This window comes from Ursus arctos, unplaced genomic scaffold, assembly GCF_023065955.2.
Source record: "Ursus arctos isolate Adak ecotype North America unplaced genomic scaffold, UrsArc2.0 scaffold_2, whole genome shotgun sequence".
Lineage (NCBI taxonomy): Eukaryota > Metazoa > Chordata > Mammalia > Carnivora > Ursidae > Ursus > Ursus arctos.
Genome location: NW_026622874.1, coordinates 62,145,215 through 62,159,024, shown reverse-complemented (window position 1 = coordinate 62,159,024; position 13,810 = coordinate 62,145,215). Strand labels below are relative to the sequence as shown.

General features: G+C 47.6%; 1 protein-coding gene across 1 annotated transcript; it reads left to right on the top strand.

The window, feature by feature from the left end:
• The first annotated feature begins 1,631 nt into the window (after nucleotides 1–1,631).
• On the top strand, nucleotides 1,632–13,373 carry MNDA (myeloid cell nuclear differentiation antigen). The gene is made up of 7 exons (XM_026487338.4): nucleotides 1,632–2,102; nucleotides 6,302–6,586; nucleotides 7,332–7,465; nucleotides 7,982–8,149; nucleotides 9,104–9,526; nucleotides 10,912–11,100; nucleotides 13,067–13,373. The coding sequence occupies exons 2-7, from the start codon at nucleotides 6,322–6,324 to the stop codon at nucleotides 13,196–13,198; spliced, it is 1,311 nt and encodes a 436-aa protein (XP_026343123.3). The 5' UTR covers nucleotides 1,632–2,102; nucleotides 6,302–6,321; the 3' UTR covers nucleotides 13,199–13,373.
• Nucleotides 13,374–13,810: the final 437 nt, after the last annotated feature.

Genomic DNA, 13,810 nt, shown 5'->3' with positions numbered 1-13,810 from the left:
CCTGTATCTTACAACAAGGAATCCTTGCGAATTCTGGAACACTGATCTTTTAGTGGGTTGAGGGCCTGATAAATCGAGGTGTATCTCGAGAATGGCCCAAGTCACCGATTGCTGGACCACTGACTAAGAGTCAGGGTAGATGCATATTTGTTTTTCATCTCTTTGGTTCAGCTTTTAAAATTCTAAGTGCACAGGTGTGATGAGGGAGCAGAAGGCAAGCCGAGGACAAAACACAAGCTGACACCCCCTAGACCCCCCCCCCTTGGATCTATGCAACCTTCCTCACGCTCCCTGGGCTGCCCTGAAACTAAGGGAAGGGAAAAAAGCAAACGGTTAACTAACAGAGATCACAGTCTAGCAAGATAGGAGTCTCCCTCAGTTTACCAATGTCTTAATGATTTACACGGAAAAAGCTTTCTTATCAATAGGCGAAGTTTCAGAGACCCGTGACTCAATTTCTTGGAGCCCTAACATCACCCTCCCTTCCATGAGTGATGTGGGAAACTGAGGCAGAAGGGAATGTAAACAAAATTAAATTTCTTTCTCGCCGGCAGCCTACAGACAAGGACTTGAAAAGGAAATGCCCATCTCTTAATGTTAAAGCTTTGCTAGAGAAAAACTATCTTAGCTTTACAATAGCCGGGCCTCGGGTATCCCGACAGTCTTCTTTAGCATATCAAAGTCCTTTTGGATGACTCCCTTTTTCCTTACCTCCCCCAGCTCCCAAGTAGGTAATCAGCCACTCATCACAACCCCAGGGCAGCCGCTCTTTCTGCCCAAGGGTACTGTCCCTGGGCTTTAATAAAATCACCTTTTTGCACCAAAGACGTCTCGAGAATTCGTTCTTGGCGGTCGGCTCCGGACCTCACCAACATTCAAAAACTACATCATAAGGATGTAGGAGCGTGGTTCCGACTTCCCTTTGTTTGGGCCAGTAGCCTGTGTGTTTTGTGCTGGAGAAACAACAGAGGGCATGACCCTACATAAGTTAGTTTCTAGTACAGGGAAAAGAAAACATCCTGAATCACGGATATTCATGTCCTCGGCCTCCCAGTCTCTGGGTCTCTGGTTTGGGGCCCTCTGACCTCCCAAACGTCCCTCCATTCTCTATGTTAAGAGAGCTCAATGCATCCACACGAGCAGGACTAAAGTCTGTAATAAAGAGTCATGCCAACCTGCTGGTATTTTTGGCACCTGCCAGACCCTCCTTGATTTCGCCTGACTCACTCCTGCATATTCAAAGGTTTTCCAACCCAGACTGCAACTCTCTCCTGCACAAACCCGGTTCCAATGAAGGAAATCAGTTTTCGTCTCCCTTCACATGCCTTGGTCTTTGGGACCCCTTTTCATTTCACGGCCCCTTCCTTCTTGCAAGTCAGGCAGGGGGTTGCCACCACACTAGACGCCGAATGGCCCCATTTATTTGATGTCTCAGGGCTACAATTCTCCAAATGGTATCCGTTGTTCGATACAGAAAAAACATTTTAGACCAAGTATTTATTGGGCCATCTACTCTTCTAGAAGCTTCCTGCTCTGCTAGAATTTGAAGGAGTTACTGCTGTGATATGAGCCTATTAGTCACTGGTGTTTACCCATGAAAAATCCCCCAAGATCTCCTCCGGCCTTGGTTGCCATGTGAACAGAAAGGAAGTTGGGGTTGGTGACTCACTCCTCTTTCACGGTCTCTGAGCCTCCCTGAAGGGGCTCTGGCGTCGACTGACCCACCCTGAAGTCTGCTGCTTAAGAAAGTTCTAATGTTGGAGCTCCTTTCGGGCATTTGTAAAAAATAAAATAAAAGAAGTGATAATTGAGCTCTGATCTTTCATTGTAACTAAGACGTTTCGGAGACAGCGGCTCAGCTCCTCGGACTCGGGAAACGCAAAGCCGGAGACCTGCATGGGAGGAGCCTCAGAATAAGTTTCGTAATCGGCGCCCTGCGATGCTCTCCGCTGCCATCTTCTAGCTCAGAAATCACTTTCTTAGCATCTCCGGAGTTTGCAGTATTGACGGATTTATCTTCCTGCTCGAACCAAAAAATACCGATCGCGGCATTGCCGAAGGAGACCCCGAGATCGGGACCACTGCGGAGCATCCTCGGTGAGGTGAGTCGGTCCGGATTTTCGCAGAGTTGATGCGCGGACTTGGTTGATATCACAGGGTCGCAGGAGGCGGGTGAGTCCTTGAGTCCTTTGGGGAGGGGGGACGGGGGACGGGGGACGGGGGACGGGAGACGCGGGAGGGGTGGGGCGTGAGGCTGGCATCCACTGTATTCTGCAAAGTGAAAATCTCAGTGCCTTCGTCCTAATCCTTCCACTACGTGGACGACTGCAGATTTTAAAATTCATCCTGGGGGTGTTCATAGCATGAGCGGATATTAAGAAGCGGGCCTGGGCTTTCTTGCCTGGAGGGGGCCCAGGGGACTTGCTGGCTGCGGGGGGGAGCCGGGATAGGGGGCAGGATGGTGGGATGAAACAAGTATTATGCAATGGTATTAAGTAAGAAAACACATCTGGACCTAAAACTATATTCTACGGTATTATCCCAATTTCACGAAACATGAGAACACACACCCACAGCGGAACGTTGGTCAGGTTCATGGGCACACTCCACGCAAACACATGGCGCCCTAGCGTTTCCGAATCGCTGTGGGTCCGCGCGCAACCGCGAATGGCGGGACAGCATTTCAGGTCCTGGCGCACCCGCTCCCCGGGTTCCTCAAAGGCAGGCGAAAGGTGGTGGAATTTGTAGAAAAGAGGTGGTTGGAAACAAATCTGTAGCCACATTTTGGAAACGCTTTAGTCTTTCTGTAGAACTTGGTACACAAACATTTCATGTGCATTTGAGAGAAATGAAGCATTTTAAATATTAGTTTGGGAATTTCCTAAGTGTTAGATCAAGCTTTTTATTCGAGCTGAGCAATGTTGGTCCACTTTTCTAAGTATTTTCTGCTTTTTTTTTTTTTTCTGGCTTTGTTCAGTAGCTAACATATGCTAGAATCAAACTATGATCATGATTTTGTCCATTTTTTTCCTTGTAGTTCTCTCAATTGTTAACATATATTACATATATATGGATATATAGTGAGAAATATGCCACATAACACTATTTATAATAATATGAATAATACAAGCTCATAATAAATAATATATATTAGTACTCTTAGGCAAATACATAATTAAAACTGTTGCATCTTTCTGGAAGGTAAACCTTTTATCAATTGGCAGTGAAACGCCAGTTCTGATTAAAATCTTGGTGTTAAGGTCTACTTAAAGCTCACTGACACAGCTAGACTGCTGTCTGTAGTGTTTCCATGTACAACTTCTTGCAACAATTTTTTTAAAGACTTCTACTTTTTGTGAATGACACGGAAGTCGATTTTTTAAAATCCAGTTTACAAATGCTGCCTTTTAGTGGGTTTATCACTTTATGTACATGAGGTGAACTGCTGTATTTTGAGTGATTTATAACACTTAGCTATGGTATTTATTCTGTGCTTTCTTCTTCTTCGCCAATAAGTTTAAATTTGTATCTCCAACCCTCCCAACAGGCAAGTGGCTCAGTGAGTACATGTCCTTTTCCGTCTCTAACCACCCCACCATGTTGACCCACTTCCTGTTCTGTTTCTCTTCAGTTGGGGCTTTATTTATTTTTAAAATACTGAGAGAGTCAATCAAGGTCTTGTTCTTTCTTTTTAGTCAGCAGCTTTTTTTCTTCCTGGCCTCATTTATTTTCTTGGGGAATAGTGTTTCCAAAACACTGCTTGGCTGGTGTCTGTGCCGCTGATATTGTTTCTTGCGTTGGTCCAGCTCAGAGATTCGCCTACAGAGCATTGCATTTCAATGCCTTTTGCGCCAGATCCAAAATTCTGGTTTCAAAATTATTTTTTCTTCAATTTTATGTTGGCAACACCTCTCTGAAACACTTGGGCTCGCATGTTTTGAAATTCAGAATTTGAGTGACTTAGGAAAGGCTGTGTCGTGCACACACCACATCTCGCGTACCTTACACAGGGTGGAGATAGGCTTCCTCGCTCTCAGCTCGCGGGCACTCACAGTTGTGTAGCGATGTTGTGGGAAACAAAAGCAAAAGGAAAGGAAATGTGGATACAATTCAGTGTGATTACAACCTGCAGCCCTTTGGCAAACACTTGGGGCGGGCGGAATATAACTGTACTTCCTCCAGGAAGCCCCCCAGCTGTCTTCGTGGTCAGGCTTTGCTAGAGGGAAAAACAACCTTAGTTGGCCTATAGCAAGTCCTCCTGCGTACCTCTTTAGCATATGAAAGTCCTTTTGGAACTTTCCTTATCTTTACTTCCCCCGGCTCCAAAGGATGTGATCCTCACCCCTCACAACCCCGGTGCAGCAGCTCTTTCTGCCCACTGTCCCCCGTGTTTTAATAAGCCACCATTTTGCACCAAAGACGTCTCAAGAATTCTTTCTTGGCCACAAGCTCCCGGGCCCAACAACGCTACTCAAAACCGTATCAGCAAGACCTGTGAGCACTTGCATTAAGGTGGGATTTCAAAAAAAAATTCTCCGTAGGCTCCTGAGATCTCACATCAGCTATTTTCTAACAAATTTTGTCATCAGGTAGACATGTGTATACACACAATCACGCACAGCCACACAACTTCTGTTTTCACAATTTTGGGAGATCCCAAAAGTGCAGATAGGGAATTTGGGTGAAATACGAAGGTAACTCCATGCCGGTTTTGCTGTTGAAAATCTGATTTTGAAACTTTGCAAGTGATCCACACTTTTTCTCTGGAAGTCAAATTTTTCTTGCTGTTTTGGACATTTTTCAGTTTCTCTATATTATGTCCTGATGTGGGTTTTTCCTTTATTCTCCTATTTGGCGCTCTGTTGGCCAATCCCTCTGAGGATGTTCGTGGTATTTTAATTCCAAGAAGTGTATCTCATCACTTCTTTAAGTATTTTCTCCTTTTCATTTTATATTTCATTCTTTTACCAACTAACAGCATGTGGGTGTGGACACTTTGACCTGTGCCCTGAGAGGTCTCACATGCATTTTCCATCTGTGTCTGAATCCATTCTGTCTCCCTGTGGGGCAGCTTTCAATCTTTCAGTCTCATCTCAGAAATCACTCACTTATATTCGAGTTGTATCTGTTGAAATATGTGGTCACGTGATTATATTTTAGGCGCTAAGTCTTATGAATTCCAGAGTGTGAGCTGTTAAAAATCATCTTCCGCTTACTGAGTCGTGTGTTAGGGGAAGATAAGAGAGAGAGAAAAAAATGATTAACGTGGCATTTTTCACAAATAGTGATTTTCATAAGCTGAATTAGATTCGGAGTTTAGAACACTATGTAAAAATACCCAGCAGAAGAATATGATTGGATTCGGGCTGAACATGTCTGCACATGTCATAATCTGGCAGAACTTGAAGTTATATTATACTAGGTCCTGAAGACCATGTATTCTCTAGATTTACTTTTCCAAAAAAAAAAAAGGGAAGAAGTACATTCCATGCAGCGAGGCTGACATAACATGGTGCAATGTATATTTCTGGAGCTTAAATATGAAAAACGGAAAGGGGGAGAAGTCAGGAAGAGACATTATTCAAGGCCTCCAAGCCGGGCTAAATATCCGGGAGTACTTCCTGAGGAAAACAGGGAACTCCTGAAGGATTTCAAGAAGGCCAGAAGTGCAGTTTATGGAGAGATAACTGAGTAGAGAAACTAGCCTGAAAGGAGGAAATTCAAGCACCTCTTAAGTAATGCTGGCCAATCAGGGCTGTGATTCTGCACGAGAGAGCAGGTGAAAGTCAGCAGGGGGACCAGACACGGAGCACACGGCCCGAGCCCCGGGGAGAGAGGACACGAGAAGGGCTGACTAGGGAGGAGTCAGGCGCGCGGGGCAGGTACCCAGCAGGCAACGGTGGGAGGATGGTCACGGGGAGTGAGAGGCAGCAGAGTCAGGAGCCAGCAGGCGGACATCCAGGGGCAGACTGCAGCCCCAACACGGGATGGGAGGACGGAGCGGGGACTCTGACCCCCTACAGCCCACACTCCACACAGGGCAACAGCTGCCTCTTTCCAGACCTCCTGCCACCACCCCACCCCCAACCCAACTCAACTATCATCATTGAAAGGAAAGAAGTCCCAAATACAGCAGTTCTCCACCCATTTTCCACAGTGACATACCTGGAAAGTAAGTTCCTCTTTGTCACACACACTCAAGGATGACACCTCGACATGGGCCTCTCACGCACATAGACACAACCAGACTTTTAAATCGTCCAGAGGAAGGTATACGCCGTATGGTACTTTTCTCTTGCAGGCTCAGCCGCACCTGGAGAGATGGGGAGTGAGTACAAGAGAATTATTCTGCTGAAAGGACTGGAGCTCATCAATGACTACCACTTCAGCATAGTTAAGTCCCTACTGGCCCATGATTTGGGACTGACGACAAACATGCAAGAAGAATATAACAAGGTCAAGATTGCTGACCTGATGGAAAAGAAGTTCCCAGGGGCTGCCTGTGTGGACAAGCTAATAGACCTATTCAAGGACATGCCACCACTTAAGGACATTGTTAAGCAACTTAGAAATGAGAAGATGAAAGGTAATAAGGAAGATTCCCACACTAGACTGCTCCCCCCTTCCCCAAATTGAGTAGAAGAGCCCTTGGTGGGGGCTGGCCTCCCCCTTTGCCAGTGCATGACTCAGCGGCTGTGACCACGCAGGGGCTGCAGAGAGCTGACCGCCCTGGGCATCCCCTTCCCCGGGAAGGGGACCGATGGATTGATCTGTGCTGGAGGTTGTGTTAGGCGCACGTGCCTGTTGTACTGACCTGTCTGCCACATGATCATTTGTCCCTGGTAACAAAGGTGCAGCGTGCTTAACATAAACCTACCTCTTAGGCGAACTGCTTGCCCCCTGGTAAAATCTCCGTGTTAAAACAAACCTTTAAAAAATCCGAAGGCCAATGTCACCATTTTGTCACCTCCCCAATCTGTATCCTCTTTCCTTTCATTGGTTGCTGTTATTTTAACAGATCTTCTGAAGAACATGGCCAAGCGGTCAGTATCATGGCAACCTTGGATTTTTCTAAGGAAATGATGGGAGAACAGGGCTGGGAAAGGGTGTCGTGGAGGCACGTGGGAACTCGGAGGATGGGGAGGATGTGCTCACTGCTTGGGGAGCAGGCCACGGTCTCCCGGCCAGGCCGTGGGTCCCCTTGGGCCAGGCCGGCTCCTGCAGGGCAGGCAGCCGCGAGTGTACCTCGATCCCAGGCAGGAGCTGAGCGGACTTTGCTCTGAAACTGCTTCAGCTCCTGGCTCATTGGGTCCTCCTTGTTCTTGTATTAGTTGCAAAGAAAGTGAGAACAGAAGAAACGCCAAAGAAAAAGAAGCAGCAGGTGGGAGCGGGTCCCGCTGCATGTGCCCCCACCACGAGCAGTGCTGTGATGGGCCAGAGGGCGGAGGGGACCGCTGCGTCGCAGGTAAGCCTGAGGACCGAGAGCGGGCTTCCCGTCCCAGGGAGGAGCTCTGCTGTCGTGCTTGCTTCTTCATCACTATTCTAAGTGCAGAGTTGATAACGGAGGCATTAGGGGTCACCTGCTCTGTGCCAGGCAGAGAGAGAGGCACTCCAGAAACGTGGTAAACGTTTGTGTGACCTAAACATGATGACATCACGTCCGTTATACAGATGCGTTCACAGGTGGGCAGCGCGCCTCGCCCACCCTTCACACCTCGATTTTCCGCAGTCCCGAGCTCGTCCCGTCCCAGTGCAGGGGCGCCTCCAGGACCGGCGTGTCTGCTTCAGGAGCGTCTCCCTCTTCGGCTGTCCTCTGTGCCCGCTCTCACCCACTGCCTGTCTCTGTAGGTGACAGCCGGGGACGCCCTGCCGCTGCTCCGGACGCCACGTGCCCTGCAAGAGCCTGCATCAAAGTAATGAAACTGTCTTGTGCTTCTTTTAATACTGAAAACCGCTAACGGGAACATTCAACTACTTTCAGAAAAGAAGAACTGCCGCCAAAGGAACGGCTGCGACCAAAAAGAATAAGGTGTCGCTGCAGCAGACTGAGCCGGTGTGCCCCCCGGGAGCCAGCACGTCCGCCGCCAGAGGCTTCCTGCCACGGCCCCAGGCGTCCTTGGCAGCTCCGTTCTTCCCTGCCTTCCCTGAGGTTCGCTTCCCCTCTGTGCTCGCCCAGCTTCTCCCCTGTCCTCGTCCAGCTTCCCTCCCATCTGTCCTCGTCCCCACTGCCGTCCGCCCGGGCATCCCGACCTGCTTGTGTGAACGTGGTTCCCTTGTTCGGGATAAACTGGTCACAGGAGGAGAAGCCGCAGCCCCAGGCAGTACGGTGGCGGTCCCCGGGCCGACGGCCCCAGGCCACACCAGTCTAAGTACTCCTGGTCTGCGGGGTCCGTGGCATGGCTCCATGTCCCCCCGTGTTCATGAACGCAAGGCCCATCCCCGCCGGCTGTACTCCCGCAGACCAGGACACAGGGAGAAGGGCATTAGAGGTGAACAGACCTGTGCTCCGTTTTCCTGTTAGCATCCCGGCCATGGAGAGATGCTGTGGGAACAGGTTCCAGGCACACACCCTCTCCTAGGCCCAGTAGAACAGGAACTGGAGCCACTACCAGCACTGTTCCTTGAGCAGAGATGACATGAGCCAGACCCTGGGCATGGCCCCAGTTCACTGAAAACCCTGAATCGCTGCAGCAGTCCCCACCTCCAGTGCTGTCAGCGTTGTTTGTTCCCATTTTTTACTTTCTTCAGTCGTTTAAGACTAAATGGGTGGAGGAGACATTTGAATGAACTGCTTGAATCTGTTCCTTAGGGGCTTCAGGGCGGTGCTCTGGTCATCACGGTTCTGTGGGCTCTGCGGAGGATCAGGCTTGAATTCAGAAAGATTCTGTTGACATGAGGGGCCTTGTACTTTTGCTAGATAAGCTACCGGTCCGTTAGCTTTTCCTTTCTGTTAGCCAGTTCCCTTCCAGCCTGGTTCCAGCTCCAGGTATCTGGGAGGGTCCCTGTGGTCCCAGGGTTATAATTGAGGTTTCACGCGTCAGAGAGTGACCTGGTGTCCCTGCCCAAACTTGTAAGTGTGTTTCCCTGTTTCTGTCCAACACAGAACCAGACGATGAAGGGCCAACATCAGGCTGCTCCTAGAGGACGTGTTCTTCATCAGGGCCCCCTGACTGTCCTGGTACTGAAAGCAACGGAACCATTCGAATACGAATCCCCAGAAGAGGGGAGAAACAGAATGTTTCATGCCACAGTGGCTACTTGCAATCAGTTTTTCCATGTGAAGGTTTTAAACAGCAACCTGAAAGAGAAATTCACAAAAGAAAATATCATTACCATATTAGATTACTATGAATGCAAAGGAATCCTCGAGATAAACAAAACCTCATCTGTGTTCGAAGCTGATCCTTTCCAAGTGATTGAGGTCCCAAACAGCATCATGAAAAGAGCAAATGAAACTCCCAAGATTGATAATCTTTACAAGCAAGCATCAGGAACATTTGTGTACGGATTATTTCTGTTACATGAGGTAATTTTAAGAAATTGTTTTTATTTTCTCCATCCATCCAGGCTCTGTGCACTGACTCAGGGGTGGAACCCAGCTCCCAGCCCGGTGTCTTCACCACAGATAGGTGGTCAAGCGTGCCATAAAGCAGGAACTGGGACTGGTGACCCACTAGTCTTCCAAGGAGATAGCTTCATGCAAGTTCTTTGAAAAAGAGCCACTAGAAACCTTGCCATTTCACCAGTAATAATTATTTTCAGCCTCCGTGAGCAAGGACAGCACAGGGTATAAATCAGTATGCACGTGCTCATAATTGTACCTCTGAGCTCCTCCACGACTGTATACATCTTTTTTTTTTAACCTTGAATAATAGATTGTCCTAACAAAGGTTAATTCTGGCTGTGACATACATTCGGAGTAATAACCATATAGGCTTGTATTCTCCTGAATGTGAAAGCCTTCAACATGTGGGCAAACAGCACCGTCATTCAAGGCTGTCTCCTCTGACCTATTGATCTAATACATTATTTGTGAACGGTTTATTGAAGACTAAGGCTTCCTATTGCATGATACTGAAAGGCATGGCAATCTCATTCCATTATATCCCAAAAAGGGGATGGGGATGGCATTGGACAGTTTAACTGATACGTCATGATATGTCAGGGTACTAGTTAGCATGATGCATTCGATTTTCCCCAGAATTTACAAACTGTCATGAACTCCCCTGGTATCTCAGAGCATCTCATATGATCTTACATGCTTCATAACCCTATAGGCCTGTCTTCTGGGATAGCCCCTTAATTTACTTCCATTCCCGTCTTACACTGTCTTTAAGAGACCATGGTTAGAAATGCACTTATAGAATTGATGAGTTCTAACTTAAAGTGAGACTGGATAGATTGTGAACTGCAGGATCCTGCAGAGTGGAGATAAGATTTGGAGAAGAGTGGGTAAATGGGGAAGGTTGAAAAAAGAGTGAGTGAGTTCCTGGAACCTTACTTGTTAATATAGATTCTTCATGGTCGACTGACTGAGTAGTCGTGGTCATGTCCATTCCTTTCTGCACAAGGACAGGAGCTAACGGAGTCCACCAGAGCCCCCATTCCTCCGATTCCAGTTGTTTTAAGGAATCAACACTTCGCTTGTGGTGAAGCAGCAGAAAATAGGAAGAAAACTCATTGTTCTAGAAGTGCCAGATAGAAAATATCTAGAACAAGAAGGGGGAAGAAAATGCACAAACAGGGTAATAAAAGGAAAGTTCACTGAGAGGACCGTGCCAGAGCTGTATGTGACCTGTGCCTGTGGTTGGCTTCTTACGTCTTGCATTTCCTGGGCCACCAGGTGCTTCCTCGTACGGACGAAAGTCACTGCTGTGTCTTCAGAAACTGAATGTTGCGTTTCTTTTGCAGAAAAAAGTGAACAGGAAGACAACAATGTATGAAATACAGGATAATACAGGAACGATGGAGGTCGTGGGGACCGAGAGATGGCACAACATCAAGTGTGAGAAAGGAGATAAACTTCGACTCTTCTGCTTTCAACTGAAAACAATTGACCAGAAGCTGAAACTGACATGTGGAACTCACAGCTTTATCCAGGTGGGGTCTGGATACAGGAACGTTCGTTTGCCACAAGAGGCAAATGATTTTGTTTAGGTTTTGAGAGCACCAGACTCCTGTTTTTGGACATAGAGTCCAGCGGTGGCAGGAGAACATAGCCGTGCCTTACATTCATTTCTCAGTGGAGGGTTTTTAAAAGGCTATGAGGAAATGACATTCACATAGATTCCAAAGGATATGATACTTACGCTAAATAAGGAAATATTTGAAGACATTAGGAAGGCAAGGAGGCAACTTCTCATAACGGTTGAGAGCAGGGCTGTGCGTAGGACAGACCTGATTAGAACCCTGGCTTCAGCACTCACCACGTGCCTGACGCTGGGGATGTAGCTGGACTGGTCCTCTGAAAGGGTCACAGTGTCTACATCACAGGACTGGTGTAAGACCATACATGGTTAAGTGAGAACATACTCATTACCCAACTGCCCAGCACAAAAACAGAAGTCAGTCTGCACTAGGTACTGTTTTTCTTAGCAGAGTAGACATTGGAAAGAGTTCTAGGCGAAGGAAGTGATGCACGCGTATCCTCGAAAGTGTGAGACAACACGATTTCTGTACAAACGAAATGCCGTAGATGTGGAGACAGTGGGAAGATGAGGCCAGAAAGTAAAAACGGGTCAGGGGGCAGATGGTGTATTTCTTTTGTCCGAAATAAATGGAAATGGAAAATGCATTGTGAAAAGAAGTAACCACTTGAAAAATTTTATGTGGAAGAATGCTTGATGATTTTGACTTTTTAGCAAAAAGCATTCTAGTAACTATCTGGAGAGATGCATTAGGGAGAGGTCAGTTTGGAGACAGGGACAGCAAACAGCAGCTGCACTTGTCAGTTTAAGGATAATTCTTAAAGTCATGGATATGAATGGTCTTGCCCAAGAGAACTTATAACATGATGACAGGTATATTTATACAAATAAGACAACACCTCGCTGAGTGCTTACTGTGTGCTGGGAACTGAGACGGTGACAAAGACACAGTCATTATTCCCATTTCATTCATAGAGATACTGATTATCATTGTCATTGGAAGGTAGGCCATAGCCCTACTTGGCACTGCTCTACGTGCCGCAGCCGAAATTCTAATGCTGGCCCAGGTGCTTGGCCTCCAGGGTCCGATTCTTGGGTTCAGTGGGAAAATCGGACACATAGCATGAAGCTTTGGGAGAACCTGGTCTTTGAGAGTAGCCCGAGGTGGAATGTATCACTCAGGAATGAAAAGAAGTGAGCACAGGGGTCAGAAAGAAAATGGAAAGTCTGTATAATAAGCATCAAAAACAAGCTTAACGAGGAAGAGGGTCGACAGAACTCACGCCAGACACAAAGACCACGGGGTCCCAGTGCCTCGAGTAACTACATCTTAGTGCAGAAGGCACCACACGGTAGGTAGTGCAGTGCACATCCTGGCCCACGTGACACCACGCTCTTTTCTTGTGCACGTAGGAATATACACACACGTACTCAGAGGTCCACCATGGAATTCCTGATGCACTAATTAACATTAAACTGAGTGCAAGTAATTCATCTAGAAATTCTGATCTATGCATGCATGCAGACACGTACGAGCACATCAGTGCCACTCTTCAGATCCCCTAAGGCAAGAATCCCCAACTTCTACCTTTAGTCCGGAGCGGTTGCCCTGGGGAAAACCTTTTGTTGCTTCCTGTCACTTTTCTGCTCCAGGGAGGACTCCCCTCCTTTCCATCCTTGTGGAGCTGCTCACATGGACCCATGGGGATGCCAGGAAGTCTGTCCTTTAGGCTCCAGATGGGGAGGGCTCGCAAGAGGGTGGTGGGGTGCAGGAGGTGGGGGAGGGAGAATGAGCAGCCTCCGGACGACATGGGGTGCTGGCGGAGCAGGAGACACGGTGCGGGCGGAAGGAGGAAGAGCAGCAGACCTGCACTGCAACCCCTAGGATCTCATGGTGTCTTTCTGATCTCTCCTTTAAGGTCATCAAGGCTAGGAAAAACAAGAAGGAACAAGTCGGTTTGAATTTAAAGGCGGAATTTGATGCGATGGACTACCCTCCCGACCAATTCATGGGCTTTAATAGTGATATTAAAACAGAGGATTTCTATTAAAAATAGATGCAGCAGAAATAGCCCAGCACATTAAGGGCTTTTTATATCTGCGTTGTAGATTATTTTTCTTTATTTTATAAAATTTACTTAATTGCATTTTTATTTTCTAAGAATAGTACATTTTGTATCTACCACATTTATAATGCAAAAAAATAAAACTTCCTTTTAAAGGGCATCTTCTGCTGAAGTGCCAGATGTGGTCTCCTTAGTGCAGGAGTGAGCGTGTGAGGTGGTCCACCTGTGCTCTGTGAGCCACACGGGCTGGGGGTGCCGGGGGGGGGGGACCTCACCAGCATGGAGGTCTGCATGCGGACTGTGACTTCCAAAGGGCAAGGCCCTCACTGGGGTCAGCCTCAGGTGATGCAGGTTGGTCCCACAGCCTATCTGAAAATCAGTGAATCTTATGCCCTGGGGAAAGGTTTACTCGCCCCCCCCCCCCAAATAACCCCTTTCTGCAGTTACATCCCTCTGAAGGGGAGCATTCATGTTACTGGTTTCTCTGGAAGGGGCACCATGGGTGATTTATACAGAGAGGCCAGTATTTTCAAGAAGCTTCCCTACTTCTGGCTGCAGTGAAGTACCTAGTTCCATCCCCCGATTGGTAGGCACCCC